Below are 24,132 nucleotides of genomic sequence, written 5' to 3'. Positions count from 1 at the left end.
TCCCCCAATGGTTGTTGATGGGTTGAAACAGGCACTTGTGAGGCACAACCTGGGCCATGCAAAAGCAGAAGTCTCCAGTCAGTCGGATGAACCATAGTACTGCAGTGCATGTTACTTTATTTTCTGGGGAAGGAGGAAAGCAAATCGATTTATTAGCTTAGTTGTAGACATTTATGGTTAGATGAGATAAATTACATCATAGATTTTTGCAAGAAGGGTAACATCGACTAGCCTTTTCCAAGATAATAGCTGAACTCCGGTTGCTGTGGACTTCAAGGATTCTTTTTACCACGGATTTAAACAGGACAAGATTGATATGGCTTGCTGCATTTATTCAGTGTCCTTTAGGGAAAGAAAGATGTAATTTGAGGGCTCAATAAATCAGACTTGTCTTCACATATTTAAAAGAAATGAATTGGGTTCATTTTCCAAAGACATCTGTCTAGTGCCATTTCGGATAACCTACGTGGTCTCCAGCTTCTTTAGAAGGTCACAGCTCTTCCAAATCTCCAATGTCACTGCCTGCTGGCCTTGTCAGGTTCTCCTGATGGCACTGGGTGCTATATTTAGTCGATCGAATCTCAACAAATAATTATTAAAAAAGGCCTGTAAGGAATGCTAGAGATGAGATACACAATGTTTGTAGGAATAAGTGTCCTAGTTCCCCCGAGGCAATGAGTCCACAGCTGATGGTACACTGCAGCTTCTGTCTCCAAAGGAAGTCACTGAGCCAAAATGGCCAAGCATAGAGAAAGATGGTCATAAACTGAGGTACTGTGTAACTTAGGGACGGGAGGAGGTCATAATTCAGGCAGCTCATCCTCAATTCATGTTGATCAACTGTTCCTAGCACTTATGAAAATATTCTGTAGCCAGTTTTATGCTGTGATGAGATGTTGAATGGCTTAAAATACGTTTTGAGCTGCCAGAAACAAATGGTCAGGATGGTTGCACCACAAAATATCATTCCGAGCCTACACATGCCACATATGTTGCAGAAGAAGTACTTTAACTAAACTTTTGCTAAATGTGGCTAATGCAAGTGCTGTAGATTTTCAGTGGAAATGCCCGGTAACATTTGTTGCTGATGGGTTTAGTGAATGTTCTTGAAAGTGGGTAACTGAAAATAACTGAGTCTGATGCAAAGAAGCCAAGAAACATGCACTTCTGTTCTCCTTCCAGCCATCACATAGTCTTTATTAAGCAGAATATTAAATTAAATCTGAACAGCATATATCTCCTAAAATTCAATTTTTCTGAGCATATGTCAGATAAAGTCCATTCCATCTTCTGTCTGACTTTTAACTGCTTGCTAATGCAGTATATATTGCAAACAACATATAGTGGGAAAAAAATGATGGGATACTCGTCTGGATTCAGAGTAAGGCATCCAAAACGAGTTTGAGGAAAATGACCTTAATTCAGCAAAGTGCTTCAGCTTTAAGCATGCAAATAGCCAATGAGTCACATGCTTAAAGTAAGATTCATGTATGTGCTTCTTGCTAAATTAGGAATAAATTATGTCTACATATCAAACAGGAGCAAAAGCCCAGTAAAAAGACAAACCAAAAAAAAAACCCACAAAGAAAAGATAACCATGAAAGCTTTGGTTCAGAAGCAATGCTTTCTCAGATGTAATACAGTCCACGTAAGGTCTGTTTTCTTTTTACTCAGTCACTTTATTATTTATTGCTCAGTATCAAAAGGAATCAAACTGACATTGATTAAAGGCCATTGTGAGTTGTAGGTAATATTCATATAATTCTTTGAATAGTATGATGCACATTCTAGGGATAAATTGAAATCATAGAAGACTGAAATAGGAGGGAATCACAGTATGATGCAATCATGTAAACAACAGCACATATGTATAGATTAATACAGATTTCTTTTGCCCACTTGACAGGTCTGATCAAAAGTAGCAAATATTTTAATTCTAACAGAGTTTTTCCTTTGAATGGGTGAATATATATATATAAAAAAATCTTATAAAGCTGAATGGATTAATGTGACTCTACTGCTGTTCCTCTTGATCTTTAAGGCTTATCAGATTCCTCTATCCTCCCACTGAGTTTATTGTTATTTAGGAAAATGAGGTGAGCCAATGTTCATTGTTTGAACAGAAAAAAAAATATAAATAGCTGATATATCCACAGAAGATATGAAATTAGACACTTTTGATCAGCCAGGAGGACATTAATAATTGAAATGGACCACTTATGTTACGAGGACCACGTTTCAGCAGTTGACACCCCTGCAACCAAGTGATAGGTAAGAGCTGCAAAATGTGTCTCTGAGAGGCTGAAGACTGATCTGCCCTGTGAAATTCTGATCATGTGTAAAGTTGCACTGTAATTCACAAGGCTTTGAGTAAGATCAGCTATTTAAATAGTGCAACCCAACTATTGAGACCTGGGCTGCGCAACACAGAGTCAAACCGCCTCAATATATGGAAGCAGGACTGGTAGCTTGTTTTTAGAAAGAATAGTGTCAACTTTGCAAAGGCCTATACTATCTTGGCAGCATGTGAATTTCTTCTTGCAGTATCAGGATTTAGGACATCAATTTGGGGGTTAATCGCAGCAAAGACTGGCACTCAGTCTCAAGCTGGTCAGATAAGGCATGAATTCTGCAGGGAGCTTTGGGATAGGACTTAATCTCTAGGTCATAATACATGCTAAGCTATTTAAATGTACTTGGTGCAATTACATCCAATTAAATACTTGGAAATTAGGTTCCTTGTCCTTAAACATCATAAGGCCCCCGCTACAACAGGATTGGCACTGGCTGACTTGTATAATTTGGTCAAATTCCACAGGTCCCACAGACTGCTCTCTGGGTACCAAAAGGTTCACGTGCCCAAAACACGTTTGGAGATGGAGGCTTACAAGGACAAAACAGAGCTGTCTGCACAGTCTCACTGGGATGGAGAAGATGTATGGGATGCTCAAGGTGGTTTATGCCAAGGAGGAGTTCATGTCAGTGTATTTACTGCTGAATCTGCAAAACCTGTATTTAGCAAATGAGGAAAAATGCCTTTGGTGTGTGAACACAATTGCTAACTCAGTGCTTTTCTGTCTCGAGTTCTGGATTTTGATAATTACAGACGTCACTTCTACGTGCAGTCTGTCCCTTCCTAGCATTTTCAGTCTTCTGGGGGTTAGTTAACCGTTTTACTTTTTTTTTATAAATAGGATTAATATATAAAATCTTTTAAGTGCAATAAACACAGAAAAATATAAAACGTTTCAAGCCTGTGGCTCTCCCCACATTTACACCCATTTTTCTGCATCACCAGATAAAGGTGCGGAAGGATGCTTCCGAAGCAGGCTTGTGACTCGGAGGACCGGCTATTTTTGTGAGCTATGAGAGCAGCCATCACACCCAACATACGCTGAGAGCTTTTGTTTGTACACAGAGAAAACAAAGGACACACAGAGTTCGCTACTCTTTCATATGGGAAGATTGCACAGAAAGAGAAAAGCTGCCGAGTTCCAGGGCACAGTGCATTTCTCGAACTGACGTTCACGTGGTGTCTCCAAACTGCTTTTTTTTTTTTGTTTGTTTATGAGACTAAACACCAGGATTAAATGCTTAAACTGATCGGTTGATACTGGGGACAAAACCGAAGAACCACAGCCACACTTTACTACAAGCATTGGACTGTAGTATGAGGACAGTTTGAATGGTATTTTTCTCCCTCCCCCCCTGAACACACACTTCAAACAAGAAAGCAGTCCAACAGTTTTCTAAGACACAAGACCAGGACGTGAGTTTAGTCCTTCAGAACAAGCTGTCTGTCTCCATCAGGGTTGTAACAGCCACCTTGCACCAGAAATCAGCCCAGACTTCTCTTTTTTTTCCTTACCTTATTCCCGTTAGTATCCCAGGACCTCGCATTCCCCTTGAAGTTTCTGACCGTATTTTCTTTCCGATATTCCACTTTCCTTATTTCTTAGTGTTGCTGTGGCAGTCTAAATGTCATTTTCTTCTTGTAGTTGCAGTTTTCTCACTATATTTCCCTGAACATCTGCAAGACAGCCCATCTGGGTTGACACAGTGTGAGATGAGGCAGACAGGCATCGCCGACAAAGGGCTCCTACTGCAGCGAGTGGGCTGTTGAAATCAGATGTTTTCCAAGACGTCTATGGGGACAAAGCCTTTCTTCTTCCCGCTGTATACTTTGATAAAGCCGTCGTGTTCCTTTTCAGAAGTCACACAAATCTGAATGCAAAAGGGGTAGGAAAAGATTAAACTCCACCATGATCAAAGAGATAAATTATTCCAGGCTATCTACGGGTTGGTTAGCCATCCCGTTAGTTACTTCTGTAAGTAGAACAAGCCCTTTTAGACTCTCCCTGCTTTGACAAGAAACTCAAACTCATAAATTTAGAGAGTTACCTTTCCCCTGCCTCCCTGAAGTGCCACATATGCGTGAGAGACATTACAATCATTAAGAAGTTTGTGGTAGATCAAATATTTTTGAAAGCTGGATTGTGACTTCAGCTTGCTGTAGTGACTGTGATTTAGTTGTCTGTGAAGGAGAGGAATGGGTATTTCAGATCGTGAACTAGCTGGCTCCCTCAGCACCTGGTGGTGAAAAGTAATCATGATCACAGAATCACAGAATGCCATGGGGTTGGAAGGGACCTCTGGAGATCATCTAGTCCAACCTCCTGCCAGAGCAGGTCCAACAAGAGCAGGTTGCACAGGAACATGTCCAGGTGGGTTTGAATGTCTCCAGAGAAGGAGACTCCACCACGTCCCTGGGCAGCCAAGGTGGGTCACTTGCAGCAGCTGATCTGAATGCAAGCATATTCTCTTTTGCATGTTTAAGAAGCCCAGGTACTTCTCAGATGAGCAGTGTGTTGTGTTATTTACCCACCCCTTGCACCTACAGGTGTTTTGGATACCAAAGTGGGTGACCTGAATCCAGCTCTGCAATCGTGTTTGCACAAAACCTATGCCCAACGGAGGCGGGTGTGGTGGAAACATGTGGTCTTTAGAGTAGCACAAATATTACATTGCAGTAAAGGTTTGCATTTCCTGAAGACCTTTCCAACCCCAGGTGTTTCCACTTTAGGGCCCTTCCTGAGACACCTCTGTTAATGGCTGAGCCATTTGAAAGCCTGGTGGCACAGGTACTTCAGACTGGGCACTCAAGCGCAGAGCAAACACAAAATAAAGAATTGTTTTCCAACAACTGTGCCAAAAAACTATGTATTTATTTCTTACTCATTAAACAAGGTTAAAAAATAGCCAGAAAACGGATGGTCCTGTTGAGAACAACTCCCTGATTTCTCATGCTGCCAGTGCCAGATCATTAAAGCCTGGACTAACACTCACAAAGGCTCTGTCTGATAGGCATTTATAGTGTCTAATTGCAATAATTCTGAGGGTATGAAATGAACAAAAATGGCTCTAAAGTGTTCCTGGCTAAATCCATTTCAGTATGACTGTTATGGATTGTATGGTGACACCTAAATACCACGTTCTGTGCCAGCTTGTCCTCCTGTTGTTACACACCTAAAATTTACTAGCGACACTGATGCTGCCGGAGGGAAATGAAAGGTCATAAAAAAGTGAAGTTGCTTCATATTTGTATTTGGAAATAGCCAAGTGCATCTCTGTACCTGCAAACAAAGGTTTGGAAAGCAAATGAACCCATTAATTTTATTACTTACGCTACCTACTTAACACTAACTGAATTGGATCCCTGGGGCAGAATGACTGAGCACACCAACAGAACTGACATGCAATTAAAAAAAAAAATAATGTGTTGCTGTTTGGGCTAAAACACATGGAAAGCACGGGAGAGGTATGGAATTCATGCTGTTTAGCTTAGATTCTGTTGCAAAACAGCCAAGCTGTTGTATCACGAATCCCTGGCCCAGCAGCTGCTCCCTCTGCAGTCCCACCACCATTCGAAGCAGAGAGGTGCAAAGCACATGTGCACAGAAAAGTGTTTCTGACTCCTGCTACATGTTGGTTTGTGCCTCTGAGAAAGCCTACGAAACCTTCAATGATGTGAGAAGAAGCCTGCAAAGAAGCCCAAGTCCAAGGATGGCCAAGCATGGCAGGGTACCCAAGAGTGGGAGAGCGCCTTGGTTGAACGATGCTCTTTCTTGGTTGATCCCTGCTGCTGTGTGGGAAAATAAGCCTCCTAAGTAAAGATGTCTACAAGACCTCTAGATTTTTTGCATGAGCCAAAGAATCCTCCAAAATAGTCAGATCTCCAGAAGGGACTGCACCGCTCACCAGCCATGCCGCGTTTCTTGCTTAACCTCTGCTGCCGTGCAGAACACACTGCGAGAGCAGAGCGCTTCTCCCTCTTGTCTTGTACTGTCAGCAGATGAGTTGTGGACAAAAAAAGAAAAATACTGAGCTTTCTGAACACTGTTTTTCTTTTTTGCCTTTCTGCAACAACTTCTCTCACTCTACATACGAATACGTTGACCAGAATTCTCCCAAATTCCAGTTGAAATTCTCTCCCACTAATACACTGTGCCTGTTCCTGGATGGCAGAGTTTTTCCCCATAATACACTGTGCCTGTTCCTGGATGGCAGATGGATTTTCCCCCCTCCTTCCCAAGGAAGGGGATGTCTTTGGGGGCAGAGCAAGCTTGGCCACAATATGCCACACTTCCCTAATCCATTCAGGAGGTCTCCTGGGGCTGTGGCAGCTACCGGAGCTTTGCAAAGCCCTGCAGCTTCTCCAAATTCTGCAGTTTCAGACAAGAGGTAACAAAACATCATCTTTGGACCACTTTTGTCCTCATCTCCTTTTGTGAGTGCTGCCAAGGATTTCACACACACGTTGTAGCCTTGGGATTCGGCTCCTCGCTTTCTTCAGTGGGTGTACATCAGGAGTCACCCCAGATGAGCACATGGTGGTATCCAGAGTTTTGGAGTGCATCTGATGAATCAGCTGTTGCTGAGGACTAACCCTGGGGACAGATTGCAAACGTGATGGCTGTCAAGGCACAAGGTGACACAGCTACCATCAGGTGACCAAAGTTTTCTGTATCAAATTAGAAACTGCTTAAAATGGCAGCTACTCAGGCTGCTGCATTTTTGGGGGAAGACTGCTGGCCTGACGAGGTACATGAGCCACTGAACAGCCACTCGCCAGTGAATTTGGAGGCAAACAGTTGGGTTTTTTTCCCCTGTGCTCCAGCTCAAGAGGTTAGTAGTGAAGTAAGCCACAGAATAAGAAACCACACCTCAAACTATGTCTCAGTCATCAAATGATCTTCAGAAATAGCTGAAAGTGGGATCTAATATTATAAAGTCACTTCCCCATTCTTTCATCTCATTTTGTTAAGAAAAAATAAATATCCAAAATACTAAAACCAAAACAAACAACTGCTCAGATCATGACTGTTGTCTGGACTTGTCAACATCTGCCCTGAGAATTTTTCTATGTGTCAGTCAGCCCCGAGCAGACGGGGGAGATGATTAGGAAATGGTCCTTTAAGCTGCATGGTCATTAATACTCTCCTGTTCTTCTAAGTCCTATGCTTTGAATTTGGGCTCAAGTGGCAAAATTGTCTTTGTCCAGGAGTAATTTTGAACTTGCTCTAATTTTCTGCAGCTGCCTTTTACTTTTCTTCTCTCTCCCATACAGTCCATGTCTGTTAGACATGGACTGGTTCTTACGAAGAAGGAATTTGGTTGGAAACAGTACAGTTTCAAGAGCTCTCCTGGAACCTGCAGCGAGTGCCAGGGCAAGAGGTCTGAACGCTCACATCTTGTATTTGTCTGTAAGAATGACAGCGCAGGGACACTGTGAGTTTCTACAACTGCTGCTGCCTCTGCAGTGAAGTTCTTGCCTATGTGAGCTTTGTGGGTGGCAACAATAAGTGGTTCAGTTTTTATACCCATTCAGCCATAATGCAGATGATGCACCAGCTTGTTTTACCTCTGGAACTTATTTAGGATTTAAAAGATGACCTGGACTAAACTGGCCGTGTCCATGTTTTAGACTCTTGCAAAACTTGGGTGCCAATATGTCCCCATGTTGGTTTTTTTGGGGTTTTCTTGTTGTGTTTTTTTTTGTTTGTTTGTTTGTTTTAATTTATTTATTATGGTTGGACTAGATGGTCTTAAAGGTCCCTTCCAACCTAGGTGATTCTATGGTTCTGTGAATGAATGGGGACACCCATCTCTGTTCTGCAAGTCTGACGTCAATGAAAAACAGAAATAGCTGGAAAAAAGACCCTTTTCGCCTTAAGCCTAGCTGTGAAGTGCTGCAGTTATCTCTGGGGAATATATGAAGAGCTACAACATCACTTTCTGTGCTGGTGTGTATTTTAAGTGATTCAATCTGAATGCGTAAGTCGCCACGATGCAACTGATTTTCAAAGGCGGCTGAGTCATGCTCTTAGAAGTTGAGCTCCTTATAGAGGATCCCAGGATGAAAAATGTGGGGGCACAAAGTAATTGCTAGGCAGTGAAGTGAAAACCCAGGTAGCAACAAAGCATTCAGGCTAATCAGAAGGAAAACTGAGACGGGTAGATCCCCCGGGGCTGGAGACCTGGGACTGCAATCCTGCCTGGTTTAGCCTTACCTCATGGATTTAAGCCCGTTTCCTGAATTTAAATATATCCATGAGGTAAGGCTATCATCCAGAAAGCCCACTCTCCTGGAGTGGCTGGACCATATCTTCACATAGCTGCTAATGTACATGTGCCTAAAACTCACTCTTTTTGACATTCACGTGGCTTGGTGCTGGGGTAGGAGGGACGTTTGTCCCTGAGCTATGGTGGCAAGGGGATAGCAAGGCTAACAGTTCTGGCCCAGAGGTTGTGGCCATCACAACAGCAGTAGCCTACTGGTGGTCACTAGAGAAGCTGGCTGGGAGATGTTTTCAGTAAGAGGGCTAGTGTACATCAGTGACATCTACAGAACACATCCATCACGACATGGATCTGCTGCACTGACCTTCATGTAAACTCACACTCCACATCTGGATGAGGCAACGAGTTTTGGATTGCCAGCCTTGTTACAAATGTTGTGATTTGGGGTAATTCCTGTTGCACAAGATCGCTTGTGCAATTTAAAATCAATGGTGTTATTTAATCACAAAAAGCCCCGCTCTGAAACGGTCTGTATTAATGTGGCTGTAGACAACAGAGAGGCAGCCAGTGAAGGGTGTGAGTAGTTTTCTTTTTTTTAAAGAGGTTATTTCTTTTATTTAAGTAGGATGTTATAATAGGAGTAAAAACAGGCATTCAAATAGCAGATTATTACGACTTCTTTAAAAATAAGGATGACCAAAAACGTTAGAGGCATTTTAAGAGGTGCTTTTCCAAACACTGATGATATATTAGATATGGTGACTTTTTCTTTTGTGAAAAGAGGTCAATCCAGAGCCTGTAGTCATGCAAAGAAGCAATTGTATAATGTGTGATAATGAATTCGGGTAGGCTAGAGCAGAAGTTACAGTCTGGAGAAAACTTTATATATCCAAGTGATAGTACAATCAGAGACAGAAATTATGCAGACAGTACTGTGTGAGAGACAGCTTAAAAGAACAGAAAGCCACAGAAATTGGCAGGTTTTGTTTTCCCTGTTGATAATCTTGCATTATTGATGTCAGGGGTTGTGTCTGCCTCCCTCCCACAGATTCCTGATTGAGCCCTGTGGTGCCCAGTCATCTTCGAATTGGTTTCGGGACCCACCGATCTGTCACGAAACCCTGAACTCCAAGATGTTGATGCCTCTGAAGCACCACGCTTTCTCCCCCAGGCTGGTTTTCTAATTTCATAATGAAATTTTCAAGAGATCCTTTGTGAAGACTAGCTCATGCATGTTGCTCAAGACGTTGTCTTGCTTTTTCCTCAGTCCTCTCCTTGAGTATTGGTTTTGCCACAAAGGTCTGCACGAAGCTGAAGCTCAAGATGTTATTCCCAGGGGCACGAAACTGCTAAGTGATTCCAGAGAGAGCCTCACCCACTGTGCTTCAGACTTTGAAAATGTCTCTGCTTGGCTGAAATGGCTTTTCTAAAGGTAGTCGTGTAGCTTTGTTGATCTGAATATATTGCCTTTTGACTTACAAGAATAGACTCTTTACCTGGGAACATTCATACAAGGCACAAAGGGGATAGAGCCTGCAGTATAAACCATGGATGGCACCAAGCAATGTAACAAAAATTCATAGTACTGTCACTGGATAAGTTTTTCTGTTGGCATATCATCCTTGCCTTTGGTGTCTGAATGGCTCTGGACTCCTGTTAGACCCTGCAGAATTTGACCCAGTGAATTAACACTATAAAATCAAGACAATTTGCCATACTATAGTCACCAGAATTTATTACTCCAGCTAATGAGTTTTCCTAGCTAAAGTGAGACTTGACAGGAATTGGTAGCAGTGAATAATCTCCCCTTCTTGCTAATCTGGAACAAGCCAGTGCTTTGCACATGGTACAGATATTGCACTCACAGCACCCTGGACACTGTGTCCAGAGACAGCTAAAATGGCTGGTTACATCCCACAGAAATCCCCAAATAGAACAAAAAAAACAAAAAAAAAAAAAGAAAAAGAAAGAATTCTGCCAAACTTTTCCCAGAAGTCTCATTCACATGAGGTCTTTTTCTTTTTCTGTCTTCCCTATTGCACCTCTCTCTCTGCTTTGCGTGGAAAACAATAGGGAAATAAAGGACAGAAAATAAGAGAAATGGCTGAAGAAAGAAGAAAGGAAATTTGACCTCGGAAATACAAAATAAATTTTTAAAGCAAAAAAATTCCGAATAACAATTAAGATGTTTTTCACAATAAGAGTTTTTCCACAGTGAAGACAAAGGTATTCTGTTAAAAAACACAAAAGTGCCATTAAGGCAGTGATCACCATGGCAGGAACACATCCCAGGGCTAGGGCTTTGGGAGACCTTATGCTCCTGTCCCCGTGCTGCTACTACACATTAGCCCTGTACAGGCTGCCAGCTCTCACTGAGGGCTATTACAGGGGGTTCAAACCCTGGATGGAGGGACAGAGAGAAGCAGATGAGTGTCCATGCCTTTCTATCACTGTCCCACTTGGTAATTATCAAAAAAGGCCCTGAAGCAACTTGAATGTCCCCTTTTTGCATAATTTGTGCACGGGTGGAGTGGGATCTATTGGTTCCACTCCTTTTCTCCCACGTCTCTGCATTTGTATGTTTGTTCAGTCTGATCTCTGCCTTGTTTTACGCCAAATGCTATTTTTTTTTTCTTCCTCTGAAGCCTCTCCCACATGAAGTGAGAACCCACCAGCATTCACATCCAAGCATTTGCCTGGGTTTGAGCTAGAGCTGAATAAGTTGGGTAAAACACAAGAAGGAATAGACAGACAGGACAGACTCATCCATTTCTTTACCTATTGCCCCACCAGAGACAATGATGCGTCCCTGACTGCGAGCTCCCTCGTGAGCCTGTTATGATATAGGGACAACAAGAAATCCTTATGTTTAGATGAAGCTGACCTCTTGGAACCTGTGGGTTCGTGAGAAATGGGGCAAGAAACTGGGCCCTCACTGTTTTCAGCAGCAGCCACCTTGACCAGAAGGGACTCGGGCCTTGGCCATTCCCTCGTGCTGGCACACCATGTTCCCACACCATCATCTCCCCAAGCTTTACCCCTCTGTATTGCTTATTCTAGAGCACAAAGGGTGCAAAAACTCATGTTCTGCTTTGGTAATATTTTTTCCCTCTGTATGCATGTATATAAACAATCAAAAGAGGTGCTGGGTGAAAAAAAATTAAGCACTTTCTCTTTCTGGCAACTTCAGGGCTGCCCAATGTACTATGTGCACAGGGGGAATTAAAATATATTCTGCTCACTGTATTGCTCCCTGTGTATACCCAGGAACTGTTAGCCCTTGCATTCTTTGCTATGCCACAAGACAGCAGCAGCAAAGGTATAAATTAATCTTATCCAGCATGGAATGAAGTGTTACTGAAGTTCTGTGTGGAAAAATCTACGGCCCTGAAGGCCACCCTGATGCTGACTTAGGTTCTACTCTATTAAAATCCGTGGCTGTCCAGGCACTGTAAGGCAAACAATTCCTGGTGATGTGACATCAATTGCCAAAGGAAAGGAAATGCCTAATGAGGTAGAAGAACACTGGGCTTCAGAAGATGCAGTGAGAAAAATCTAGCCTTCTGTTTCATCCAGGTGTCACTCAAGCTGTGCATCACCCTTAGTCACCCATCCTCCTATTTACATGAGCTTATACCACCAACCTGACTGTCCCTTCATGCAGGTTTTGAGCCATATTTTTCTCTCACTTTACCCCAACAAGCATTTGTAGCAGCATCATGAGACTTGACACTTGGATGGATTAGACGTGTGGTAAGAATTGTGTTAAAAAAATCACATTTAAAATCAGATCAAAGACAAATTGCTTAACAGTGGCCATGGCTTTGCCACCTGAAGGACACTAAGTAGAAGGAGCTGCTGAAAGTATGCCAGGGTGGATGGACCCTGCAAGTTCTCACTTCACAGCAGCACTTCTAGTTTAGAATAAATTACAGCCTGTGGAGATGGAGTAAGTGGTGCTGGGTGAAAAAAAATTAAGCACTTTCTCTTTCTGGCAACTTCAGGGCTGCCCAATGTACTATGTGCACAGGGGGAATTAAAATATATTCTGCTCACTGTATTGCTCCCTGTGTATACCCAGGAACTGTTAGCCCTTGCATTCTTTGCTATGCCACAAGACAGCAGCAGCAAAGGTATAAATTAATCTTATCCAGCATGGAATGAAGTGTTACTGAAGTTCTGTGTGGAAAAATCTACGGCCCTGAAGGCCACCCTGATGCTGACTTAGGTTCTACTCTATTAAAATCCGTGGCTGTCCAGGCACTGTAAGGCAAACAATTCCTGGTGATGTGACATCAATTGCCAAAGGAAAGGAAATGCCTAATGAGGTAGAAGAACACTGGGCTTCAGAAGATGCAGTGAGAAAAATCTAGCCTTCTGTTTCATCCAGGTGTCACTCAAGCTGTGCATCACCCTTAGTCACCCATCCTCCTATTTACATGAGCTTATACCACCAACCTGACTGTCCCTTCATGCAGGTTTTGAGCCATATTTTTCTCTCACTTTACCCCAACAAGCATTTGTAGCAGCATCATGAGACTTGACACTTGGATGGATTAGACGTGTGGTAAGAATTGTGTTAAAAAAATCACATTTAAAATCAGATCAAAGACAAATTGCTTAACAGTGGCCATGGCTTTGCCACCTGAAGGACACTAAGTAGAAGGAGCTGCTGAAAGTATGCCAGGGTGGATGGACCCTGCAAGTTCTCACTTCACAGCAGCACTTCTAGTTTAGAATAAATTACAGCCTGTGGAGATGGAGTGACACAAGCAATTAATGATTAAAAATACTTTGCAACTCTGAACAAGAATTATATTTAAGACTTACAGGTTGGTTTGGTGCTGCCTTAACTCTGCTCCTACTGAAGCCAAAGCAATGAGCCGTGTTTAGATCTTTACATATGTTAAGATGTGAGGAGGAACACACTGTCTTTTATTAGATTAGCTCTAATAGTGAAGAGAAAACCAGATCATTTTTCAGGCACACTAGGTCTGCCTCTAAGACTATGTATTCTTCAAGCTGTCCCTCTGAAGTTAGTAGGAGAGTGCATAATATGTGAAGTACCTTTATGAATGACCGTGAGACTGAAAATTTAGGCAACATTAGGCACAGAGTATGCGTTTGCACAAGCCCAAGACTGCTCTTCACTGGATACTAGATACTATTAATGTACAAATAACAAATCTGGTAGTCAAATTGCAATGAACTGCCTCTGCCTGTGCTCCTCTTGCATGACTTTCCCTACAGTCATCGGTCAGGCTGCTGGATGCTCAAATCCAGTGGGGATCTGGCACAGGGGAACTTACCTGGTTCTCTTTCAGAGTTATCTGCCCCTGTTCCTTGCAGCCAATGAACGTCCTGATACATCTGTAAATCTTCTCATCATGTTGCACTCTTTGAACAAAGTTAGCAGGAAAAAATCCAGTTCTGTCATCAATTTTACCCTGTGGAGAAAACATTGTTAGAAGGAGATTAATTATTGTTAACTTCAATACTCATAGCTTTGAAAATAACATTTTTTGTTCCCTTTAGAAAGAAAACAGATATAAAATAATTTGCACATACCTTCCACCAGTCTTCGTTGGAGTCTTCCAGAAGAGTGATCATATCCCCTGGCCTGTAATTGGAAGAGAAATAGTAGTTAAGATGACTCTTAATTGTTATGCTGCGTCAGCTGTGACAATTACATTCTAATGGGAAGGTGGCCCTGTCTTGGTCATCTTATCTGAGCATCTCCTGCAGGTGGACTCAATGAGGCAACAAGGTTATCTTCCATCATACATGGTAATGTGGAAAGAGTCTCCATGTACTGGGGGTAGATCTTTATTTTGATACAGCATCTGCGAACCAAATTTTTGCCTTGTTTAATATGAAACTGTTTAAAACACAGTCCCTATTTGCTACAGGCATTATCTTGTTACTTCAAGACATTTCACTTTGTTGGGACACACCACTTTATCATCTGTGTTTTCAAGCTGTGATTGCAGAAGGAAGGCAGCAGGGAAAGAGTTCTATTTAACTGACAAAGGCAATTAGTCAGCAGGGATATAATTCTGCCCAGGAATATCTTTCTGATTTGAATGGGACATATTTACCTTTATAATGTGCGGTGCAGGGTTGTAATTGCTAAGTATCAGCATCCAGCTGACTAGTTCCAAAGCAGAGCTAGGAGAACAATTTGGCTGGAAATGCTAATAGGAAAATGGGCTGAGCTGATTTTGTGCAGGTTGTTGAACAGTTATTTGACCTCTTTCCCCTCATTGGTGGCAGTTCATCAACGTTATTATGTAATTATAATAGCACTGTGCTGTGGGAAGTAAGCGGCAGCCCATTTCCAGATGGATTAACCTGAAAAAGCTCCGTCTGCCTGATAACAGGCATTTCTTTGATCTTAATAAAATTAATGGTTAACCCCTAATTATTCAGCTTTCCTCACGTTCTCTCTTAGGCTCACTGTATTGTTGAGGTGTCAGCACAAGAGTTTGCAAATGTATCTGGAGCACATGACGGATAACGTGTTCCAATTTAACAGGCTTTTTGAGAGCACACATAGAAGATGTGGACCAGTCCAGGATGCAGCTGGAGATGGTGGTGGTGGGTCTCTTTGTTCCAGTTTCCAAGTGGTCATCTTTGCTGCTGACAACTGGAGAAACAGGCATTTAGCCTCCTAACACTGCGTGAGCTGAACCACTTTTCCAGCTTTCACAGAAGGCCACTATCAGTAGGGGAACAGGGTAGGATTTTCCTCGTGTCCTGCTCAGGAAGCTGTTCCAATATGTTTGGAATAATTAAATGTTGCTGAGGTGAGAAAGGAAGCTAGAGAAAAAGGACAACCCGGTACCCCAGTGGTAAAAGATTTCTTCCATGGGAATGCACAGCTGAATCCCTCATTGCAGTTAATATTTCATATAAAACACTTAAAAAGGTTTTGAGGAAGCCCATTTTGCCACTTCAAAGTGAACAGGCTGTAAAACCATTGGAGCCCTTACACTGCAAGGAAGAACGCTTTCAGCAAGTGTTGAAAGGTAAGAGAGCCCCATCCATACCCTTCAGCCTGGTTGTTAGAAAAATAACTTAGAAAATATAAATTTATTTGTCTGTCACAGAAAAATGGGGACAAAACTTAAAGTCTCTCCACGTCAGTGGTCTGAGCACTGAGATTTTTTGATGCGAGGCCTACAGATTTTGCTTTCTGATGTTTTTAGCACAAAGGTAACATAGATGTCTCCAATCTCCCAAAAGGATCCAAAGTAGAAGTCCCAGCTGGACTCTTGCTTCCTCGACAAAGGCTGCTGATCCCTGAAAGGGGGCATCCTACTACCGGTTGAAGCCACTCTCAGGGCTCATCTTTTTCTTCTGTAAATCACAACCCTGGGTAAGTTGTCTGCTCTACATCAAGCACTGTAGATTTCAGTAGCTGGCAAGATAGGTTCTCATCAGCCACCACTGATGACCACTGCAGGTCCCTTCCAACTATTCTATTCTATTCTATTTGCAGAATCTGAAACCTGAGGTTGCTTGTCCCCAGGATTCTCTACTTATTGTAAAGTAAGGCCTTCCCTTAGACTAAGCATATTACTGTAATGTCCTACTTTATTAATGCCAGAGCTTTGGAAAACCTGACTGGCTGCTCCTGCAATTGAGGAAGAAATCAAGGTTGTGGGGAGTACTAATTGCTGCTGAAATGAGGGCTGACACCTCTCCACTGCCATAACCTACCCCCCATTGCATCCCCTCGGAGGTGAGCTGAGGTCTCCAGAAATCTCCCCCAACTCTTCTTCCCAGCTAAGGGCCTTCCCCTGCTACTTGCCTTCCTTCATTATGTTGGGGCTGATCAGCATCCCACCGACACCTGACTTGGGTTCCCAGGACAGTGCTTGTTAGCCTTGACAACACTGCTACGCTGAGCTCATCTCAAGCAACTCAACGACGTTAAATGAAAATTTATGGAACTGAGCTGAACCCTGCCTGGCTCTGCAGTGACCAAACAACATTACCAGCTATTTGGCACCTTTTACAGAACAACATTAACCCATGTATTACTGAATTTCTGGCCATGGGACAGACCATGCTGCTGTAAGTGAGTAACACTGGTCTAAAGCCTGGCTGGTGTCTCTGGAAAGAGCCTGTTAGTCCTGATAGTCCAGGTTGCTTTTTTCCCCATGATTGACAGGAGAATTTTTGGAGAAGGTCATGCTTTCTGGATTGCTATGTCTTGGTGAAGACAGTAGTCCCGTGCAGGCTTGTCTGAGTGGTGTTCCTCTGCATGGAACAACCATGCAAGCTGGAGTACACCTCTAGAGGAAATGCAAAGTGGAATCCTTCAAGCAGAATAGCCGACAAGTTGCACTAAAGGTCACCACACCCTGTAGTTATTTCCTGAAGACCTGCCATTCCTAAAATAACGATCAGGAAATGCCAGGAAAGCAGAATTAGGGAAGCCTGTAATTTCTGCCTTACATCCTACCCATAAGTTCCAGAGCAATGAGAAGGTACAGCTGGGAACAGGAAAAAGACTATGCACTAAAGGTCACCACACCCTGTAGTTATTTCCTGAAGACCTGCCATTCCTAAAATAACGATCAGGAAATGCCAGGAAAGCAGAATTAGGGAAGCCTGTAATTTCTGCCTTACATCCTACCCATAAGTTCCAGGAGAATGAGAAGGTACAGCTGGGAACAGGAAAAAGACTTTCAGTGAAGGACATGCTGATGAGCGGGGCATTTCTATGGCAATTCCCTAAATTCTGTGGCATGTGCATGATTATTTTGATAAAGGGGGGTGAGTCGAAGAGAGCAGATGCATTTCAAGACAAAAGTTCCAAGACAAAAGCAAGATCATGCAAAATGTGAGGAGCATGAGTCAAACTAATTGCATTGAAAGATGTCCTTTCACTTCAGTGAGCTTCAATTAGACCTTGCAGTGCTAGCAACTGCTGCAGAATCAGGGAAGAAAGTGTAAAGTAATACATTTAACATGTTTATTTTGCAAAGTTTGGAATGCATCTTCTTATATCTCATGTGAAAACACTGTCATCCAGCTGCTGGACAACATTCTCTTTTCTCAAACATCACCTGAATGTGAGGGACAATCAAACAGGAACTGGCAGAATGCTCAGCATAAGCATGAGGGATAGTAAGGAACACCTAGTTGAAAACTTCGGGTTGAAAAAACAAAGCAACTGGAAATGGAATATTTTCTAGCTGAAAGCCTTCTTGCTCCACAAGTTACAAAAGTGTTTTTGAAACTTTTTGTCTATTGCGTCCTTGCCAAAAAAGTTGATCACCAGCTTTTTATTTAAGAGGATATCTTTGTATCTACAAGTGGATACCTCTATAAAAAATGTTTAGTACAAATGTCAGAATGAACCCTCCCTCCCCTGAAGTCATACACAGCCACATGACCCCCAGTTTGCATGGGTCAAATCAACTAACAAATATTTTGAGGTTTTACCTCATCTCCAAGTCTTCATTTTCTTGTGGTACAAATTTGTACAAGGCAACGTAGGTGTTCATTTGTAACGTGCTTTTATAAAATGGTCCCTTTAAGAAAAAAGAGAAAAAGAAAATTTAAAAATCTGTCCTGTTCAGGAATTTGGTTCACTTTATTAGAGACTGAGGAACCAGGGCCTGATCTTCCAAGGAACGAGCTGGAATCATCTCATTGTTTTCACACCTTGAAGGACAGATACATTGTGAGCCACTAAGGCAGTAACTATCTTCATTTAAAAATAAGATTCTTGGAAGCCCAAGATCAAACTCCAGGCTTCCAAAGAACACAAGCAGGATTCTGCACGAGTCTTTTGGGTGGGATCTTAAAAACGAGTCTACCTTTTGTTCTCTGTTAACAAATGACTCTTACAAGCTTACAAGTACACAGCAGTGTATTAATGGCATTATATGAAATGTCTATTATACAGTTCTCGTTATGGATGGAGTTAGAGCTGTACAGTGCACAGGTCCAAAAGTCAAGGTGGGAAAATCATGTTCTTCAACAAAAAGCTGCTTGCACTGGGCTTCCCACAGAGAAGACCAGCTACACTCTCCTCACTTTCTCCACTGGTAATCTGGAGGGAAAAAAAAGCTCCTAAACCAAAACCCAAATAATTTTCCACATCAAATCTGTGGTTTTTACATTACTACTGTTATAATGACATGGTTTCCACACTGGATCTTTTGTGTTCATGATATCAATTTGTAATAAACAGAAGAACATAAAGGGACTGTAATGGGTAAATCAAAGAGCCATCCTGCCCTGTATATTGCTTCCAACAGTGGCCAGTGGCCCAGAAATGGTATAAGAACATGACATATTGATGCTTCTCCAGAATAGTGCCCCAGCAGACCTACTCGAGGTCCTCAGCTATCCATAAAACCAAGACTTTTATATAATTTCCCATTCCCATTGCATTCTCACAAAATTCATGCCCATACCGGAGAATGTATACTTTTTGTTTCTTCTCCAAAGTGTTCTGTGCCATTCTCGGAGTATGTAAACACTGAAACAAAGCAAACACACAACATTTTAGCAGTACTTTAAGACTGTCCACCTCAACAGGATCACCTTTGTGTTGTTAATCTCTTCCCTTTCCCAGCTACTTCCTTCGATGCCTCCTGCTCTCCTCCGAACCCCTCTACACGCCCAACAATACCACGTGTGCCATATAGCACAAAACAATCCCTGTCCTAAAAAACTTACAATTGTAATAAATCAACCATTTTGATCAGATGAGTATACACAAGTACAGCACTGGGAATGGAACCTAGGTCCCCTGGTTGCATTACTATTCAAAGTCTGACAGCCTTTTCCTCACACTGAACGCTGCACCTTCATCTTTAGGAGGAGCAGTATTTCCTTTTAAAAGCGCCTGCAAAACCTGGTGAGCACATATGAGCAATATTGCAGGAGGTTTGGATGCAAAACGCCTTCTTTCCCCTCTTCAACCCTCTATCTCTAAATGTTTGATAACCACCTTTGATCTCTCTCTGCAGTAGTCCCTGCCGGGGGGGGGGCAGTGGATACACTGCCTCTCTCTATGATTTTGTAGCAGATACCTGAACACAGGCGTCACCCAAATGGGGATGGGTTACCTGAGACACAGGCCTGTATGTGTGAAAATTTTCCTCCAAGTTCCTAAGTCACAAATTCACAGAATAAGACAGCAGTCACAGCACCTAGAGTACCTGCTATCTAATCAGTTATCCTCGGTTGTAATTGCTTCATGAGCCGACTGATGCCTGTCCTCATTTATTTCCCTAGAAAAACCACAGCGACTTGATTGAATTTCCCTTTCACGGTCTAAGAATTGCCCTGTCTTTCTTGCTTCTGGATAAAGTCTGAATATGATTTTAATAGCTGGAGTCTTTGAGCAGCTGGAACCATCAGCATCTTCTCTCGCCATGTACCTCCGCAGGTGTTTTGAGCAGAAGCTGGATTTTGTAGTCTCTAACAATCTGGAGATCTCCAAAATGGTAATAAGCACCAGGCTGACTGCCTGCATTTTTCTTTTTGTTTCTCTGTAATAAGCTTGCATGTGTTCGGGGGAAAGAAGATGCCAGGGAACACAAAATTGCTGAATTTCTTTCCCTTCTGCTCTTTCACTTGCTTACCCTTCCTTCCATTAACACATATGTCTGTGGCTATTCTACACTGCAAATGACAACCAAACCAAGAGTCTCTGAAGAAGTTTTATGAGTGCAAGCAAGTATGAATGTAAATAAGGCTCCTGGATAGTAGAGAGTTGTACTTAGACGTCAAGAAAATGTGGTATTTTTGCAAAATGGCAGCCATAGCATGCATGAGAAAGATTTTGTACAGTGACACGCACCCACGTGTTCTCTGGACACACGTACATGTTCTCTGATAAAATGTAAGACAATATGGTAGCAATAAAGTCCAACGTGTGAACACGTAGACAGGGTGTGAGCTGCTACCTGCAGCCTTTCACCTGAAAAGGTCCCAAGTTGTGCCCAGGTGGTCTGACTGCAGCAGACCTGGGGCCCTCACTGTGCCCCTCACCAAGTCCTGTTGTAGAGGGACCCTGACTGCAGACTGCCATGAGTGCCAGGGGGACAACCTTCAAAATAAAATTAATTTCCTGTATCTTCTAGTATAGGGGTATATGTGTATCTGACGTCTGTATAAAGGGGTGTCAAATGCTGCCATTTCAAGCTGGCAAGTCAAATCACTCAAATTACTATGCTTTAGGTTTTGTGTCCAGGAGAAAAAGAGTTAGGGAGGCAAACAGGAAAAGTTCTGCTGAATAATCAGTCGGGTAACCAGGAATCATAGAATGGTTAGAGCTGGAAGGGACCTTAAAGATCAATGAGTTTCAACCTGAACATTTTGGACTTGCAGAAAATCAGTCACCAGACGCAGTGGAAGCATTTCAGCATCATGTTTGGAGTAATTTTTGCTTGGTGACAGAAAATAAAGCTGAGCTACAGATATAGAGTCACCTAAATATTATAGAGGTGTGGAGCTGACCCAGTAGGTGGGGAGGGAACTGGACTGTACCCTTGTGCTTGCTGAGAAGTGCTCACCAAAGCCGGGTTTGAAGGGAGGACGTCCCCAATTTGACTGGAGGGGAAAAGTGCTCAAATCCCTGTTGATAACAGGCTCCTACGTGTCACTTAAAGCCCATTTTAGCTTGCGGGACTTCTGTTACAGATGGCAATTCACAGCAGTGAAGGAGCGTAACTGGCTTAGAGGAAGGTGAAGGGCTGGAAATTAGGTATGGCCTCTTATAGCTGTAAACCTGGAAGCTCTGCTTCATAGTATTTATGCCAAGGCCTGGATGAAAGAATCTTCCCTTGAAGTCGTTGTCATAGGGGTCTATAGGAGCGATTACACGGCCACATGTGAGCTGAGTCCTTTCACTCTTCTACAGGCTGTGTCTTTTCCGCTGTTTCCCTTTAAGCAAAGACTCTAAAAATGGACATTTTCCTAAAATATTATTTGTGGAAGACATTTTTTTAAATGGGAAAAAAAAAAAATCAAACCCAAACCAGAATGGACCTGATTCATCACAGCATTAATGTGGAAACTACCTGCTAAAGAGGGAGGGGATATCTGGAGAAAAAGGAGTGGTGAATCACCCTGTAACAACATTTTGAATTTCCTTTGTTAATTTTTAATTTCTGTTTAGCTTACGGTCTCTGGGCTAAAGAGGGAGGGGATATCTGGAGAAAAAGGAGTGGTGAATCACCCTGTAACAACATTTTGAATTTCCTTTGTTAAATTTTTAATCTCTGTTTAGCTTACGGTCTCTGGATATTACCAGGAGGCACTTGAAACTGAAGGCCATAGAGGTACATAGTTCACGTCCCTACACAACGGAAATCCATCTCTTTTCCTATTTGTTTGCCCTAGCAGCAGTAGAATGAAAAAAAAAAAAAAAAGAAGCAAGCAAGGATTTTTACAGTCTGGAAAGGATTTTGCCATTTCCATAGCTTGTGCAAATAGTGCGGGCAGTTTATTAAAAATCTGCCAAGGGGAAATTTTTGGAGTGACTGATGCATAATTTATAGCCTGAGCCTCTGAAGGATGGATTGTAAAAAAGCCGGTGCTGATCAAAGGAATCGTTAATGTGCTGCGGAAGTTATTTGGAGGTTTGACACATGCTGAGTTTTTAAACTAATCTCTTTGAGTAAGTTCCTTGAATGCTTCTCGGTGCATTCAGTGAATACAGATCTCCGAGCAAAAAGTTTCTTTGGGTTTCAGAAATGAAACTACTGATCAAGAATGAAATAGAAAGTTATCCGAAAACTCAAACAGGGCCAAATTAATCTCAGGTGGGCAGGATTAAACAATGTGAAGCAGATGGAATTCTTTATCTTTAACCAGGTCAGGTAAACATGCACTTGCAAAACAGGAAACCTAAACAAATTGTCAGGAAAAAGCAGGTAACATAGATGAGATGTTCAGAAAAAGAAAGGGAGGAAATGACCGAACACAGTGAGGAGAAGTGATAGGACTGGCTATGATCCTATGATTCTACGACCAGGAGGGGAGGAGAGGAATAAGGAGGTAGCACAAAGAGGGAATGGACAGCTGAAGCTGGTACTTGGCGTACATGAATTGCTAACAGGATGTAAGGAGCACTGGGGGTGCTATGAAGAAGAAAGCTGTGCTCACTGTGAGTTGTTTCTATAGTGTACATGTCACGTGAGATTCAGCAAAGCAGCCTTCAGGTCCTGCCAGAGAAGTTGCTCTGATGGTTTGGGCCTGAAGTGTTGCTTAGAGCTCAAAACCCCTTCGTACTTATTTATTCCCTCACCATGACTGAATTCAAAAACAAGGTCAGAAACATCATCCCTCAGTGGCTGAGATTTCATTAGTAAATTCTCGATTGGTGTGATTTTCTGGAAATCCCATCATACTGAAGCTGGTACTGCAAAGCAGACAAAGAATTAGGCTACAAATATTACTGGGCACATACTCTAGTTGTACTGAGAAGCTGCAATTATAATCAGAATTCATTGTGCGGGATATTTTACAGACATATGGATATTATATGATTCCTTTCCTGTCCCAAAGACAGTGTATAGAGTCGTGTAGACAAGACAACCATGTGGAAAAGAAAATATTAGTTTTGTTCCACTTTGCCAATGTGGAACTGGAGGGTGTTAAGTGATTAGTCTACAGTCATGTTCATGAAGCACAGGGGATAGGGAATGGACCTGAACCGGTGTCCAATCTGGACACAACAAATAAAGAGAAACAGTGGCTTGGATTTCATCTGAATGGCAAAAAGCATTCCCCAAATTCTTGCACCAACTACACGCGCCCCTCACCTACCGCTTTGAAAACCAGAACACTGCTAAAACATGCCATAAAAGGTCCCTTCCAACCCAGACAATTCTATGATTCTATAAAAAAAAATTTCTGAACTAGGTTGTACATGGGCCTATACACGTGAAGATGCTCTCTTGGCCTGGCAGTACTCACCGCTGTTGCTGCGTTTCCTGCTTATGTCAAGGGTGCCTGCAGAGTTATCGCCTTCCTCAGGAACTTCTGCCAGGTCAGCTGTCTGCAGGGACACAAAGAACAAATGAGATGGAATAAGCCAGAAAAAGTGAACGATAAGGTGAAATAAGTCCATGGAAAAGCCTTTGGGGAATGTAGTACTTGGGTGCTATCAGAGCGGAGCGAGTCAGCCTGATGGGACTGCAGAAAACTGTCTATCTAACAAATATCTACTTCACAAGGAGCAGTGAAAGCCCAGAAAGAATTCCAGACCAAGTTTACAGTCTGGAGTACGAAAGATTCCCGCAGTATAAAGTGAAGTGAAAGTTAAAGAACAAAGGCTCATGTTAAACAATGTGGTACTCTGTATAAAACAGAAGGGGCTTGGGGGAATTTGTAGATCCTGCAGGTACACTAAAAAGCTATCTACCAAGGAGCCTGGACATTAATTGAATCTATTTACTATTAATTTATTAACCCTGAATACATTATTCAGTGAAATAAACTGTAACCTAAGGGTGATTTTAATTCTGTTAACATGCCGTGAAAGAAGGAGCTGGAGTGTGATGGAGTTGGTGAACT

General features: G+C 42.4%; 1 protein-coding gene across 1 annotated transcript in view; it reads right to left on the bottom strand.

Moving 5' to 3' along the window:
• Nucleotides 1-1,170: 1,170 nt before the first annotated feature.
• STAC (SH3 and cysteine rich domain) overlaps nucleotides 1,171-24,132 on the bottom strand; it is an 80,109-nt gene continuing 57,147 nt past the window's right edge. Inside the window, exons 6-11 of the mRNA XM_014941498.1 lie at nucleotides 23,533-23,614; nucleotides 19,017-19,081; nucleotides 18,037-18,125; nucleotides 14,149-14,200; nucleotides 13,890-14,027; nucleotides 1,171-4,224 (exon numbers count right to left, since the gene is read on the bottom strand). Of these exons, the coding sequence (XP_014796984.1) occupies nucleotides 4,126-4,224; nucleotides 13,890-14,027; nucleotides 14,149-14,200; nucleotides 18,037-18,125; nucleotides 19,017-19,081; nucleotides 23,533-23,614 (525 nt within the window). The 3' untranslated portion in view covers nucleotides 1,171-4,125. The remainder of the gene's footprint in view (nucleotides 4,225-13,889; nucleotides 14,028-14,148; nucleotides 14,201-18,036; nucleotides 18,126-19,016; nucleotides 19,082-23,532; nucleotides 23,615-24,132) is intronic.

Source organism: Calidris pugnax, unplaced genomic scaffold, assembly GCF_001431845.1.
Source record: "Calidris pugnax isolate Ruff unplaced genomic scaffold, ASM143184v1 scaffold23, whole genome shotgun sequence".
In the NCBI taxonomy this organism is placed as follows: domain Eukaryota; kingdom Metazoa; phylum Chordata; class Aves; order Charadriiformes; family Scolopacidae; genus Calidris; species Calidris pugnax.
This window is presented reverse-complemented; position numbering and strand designations above follow the sequence as displayed.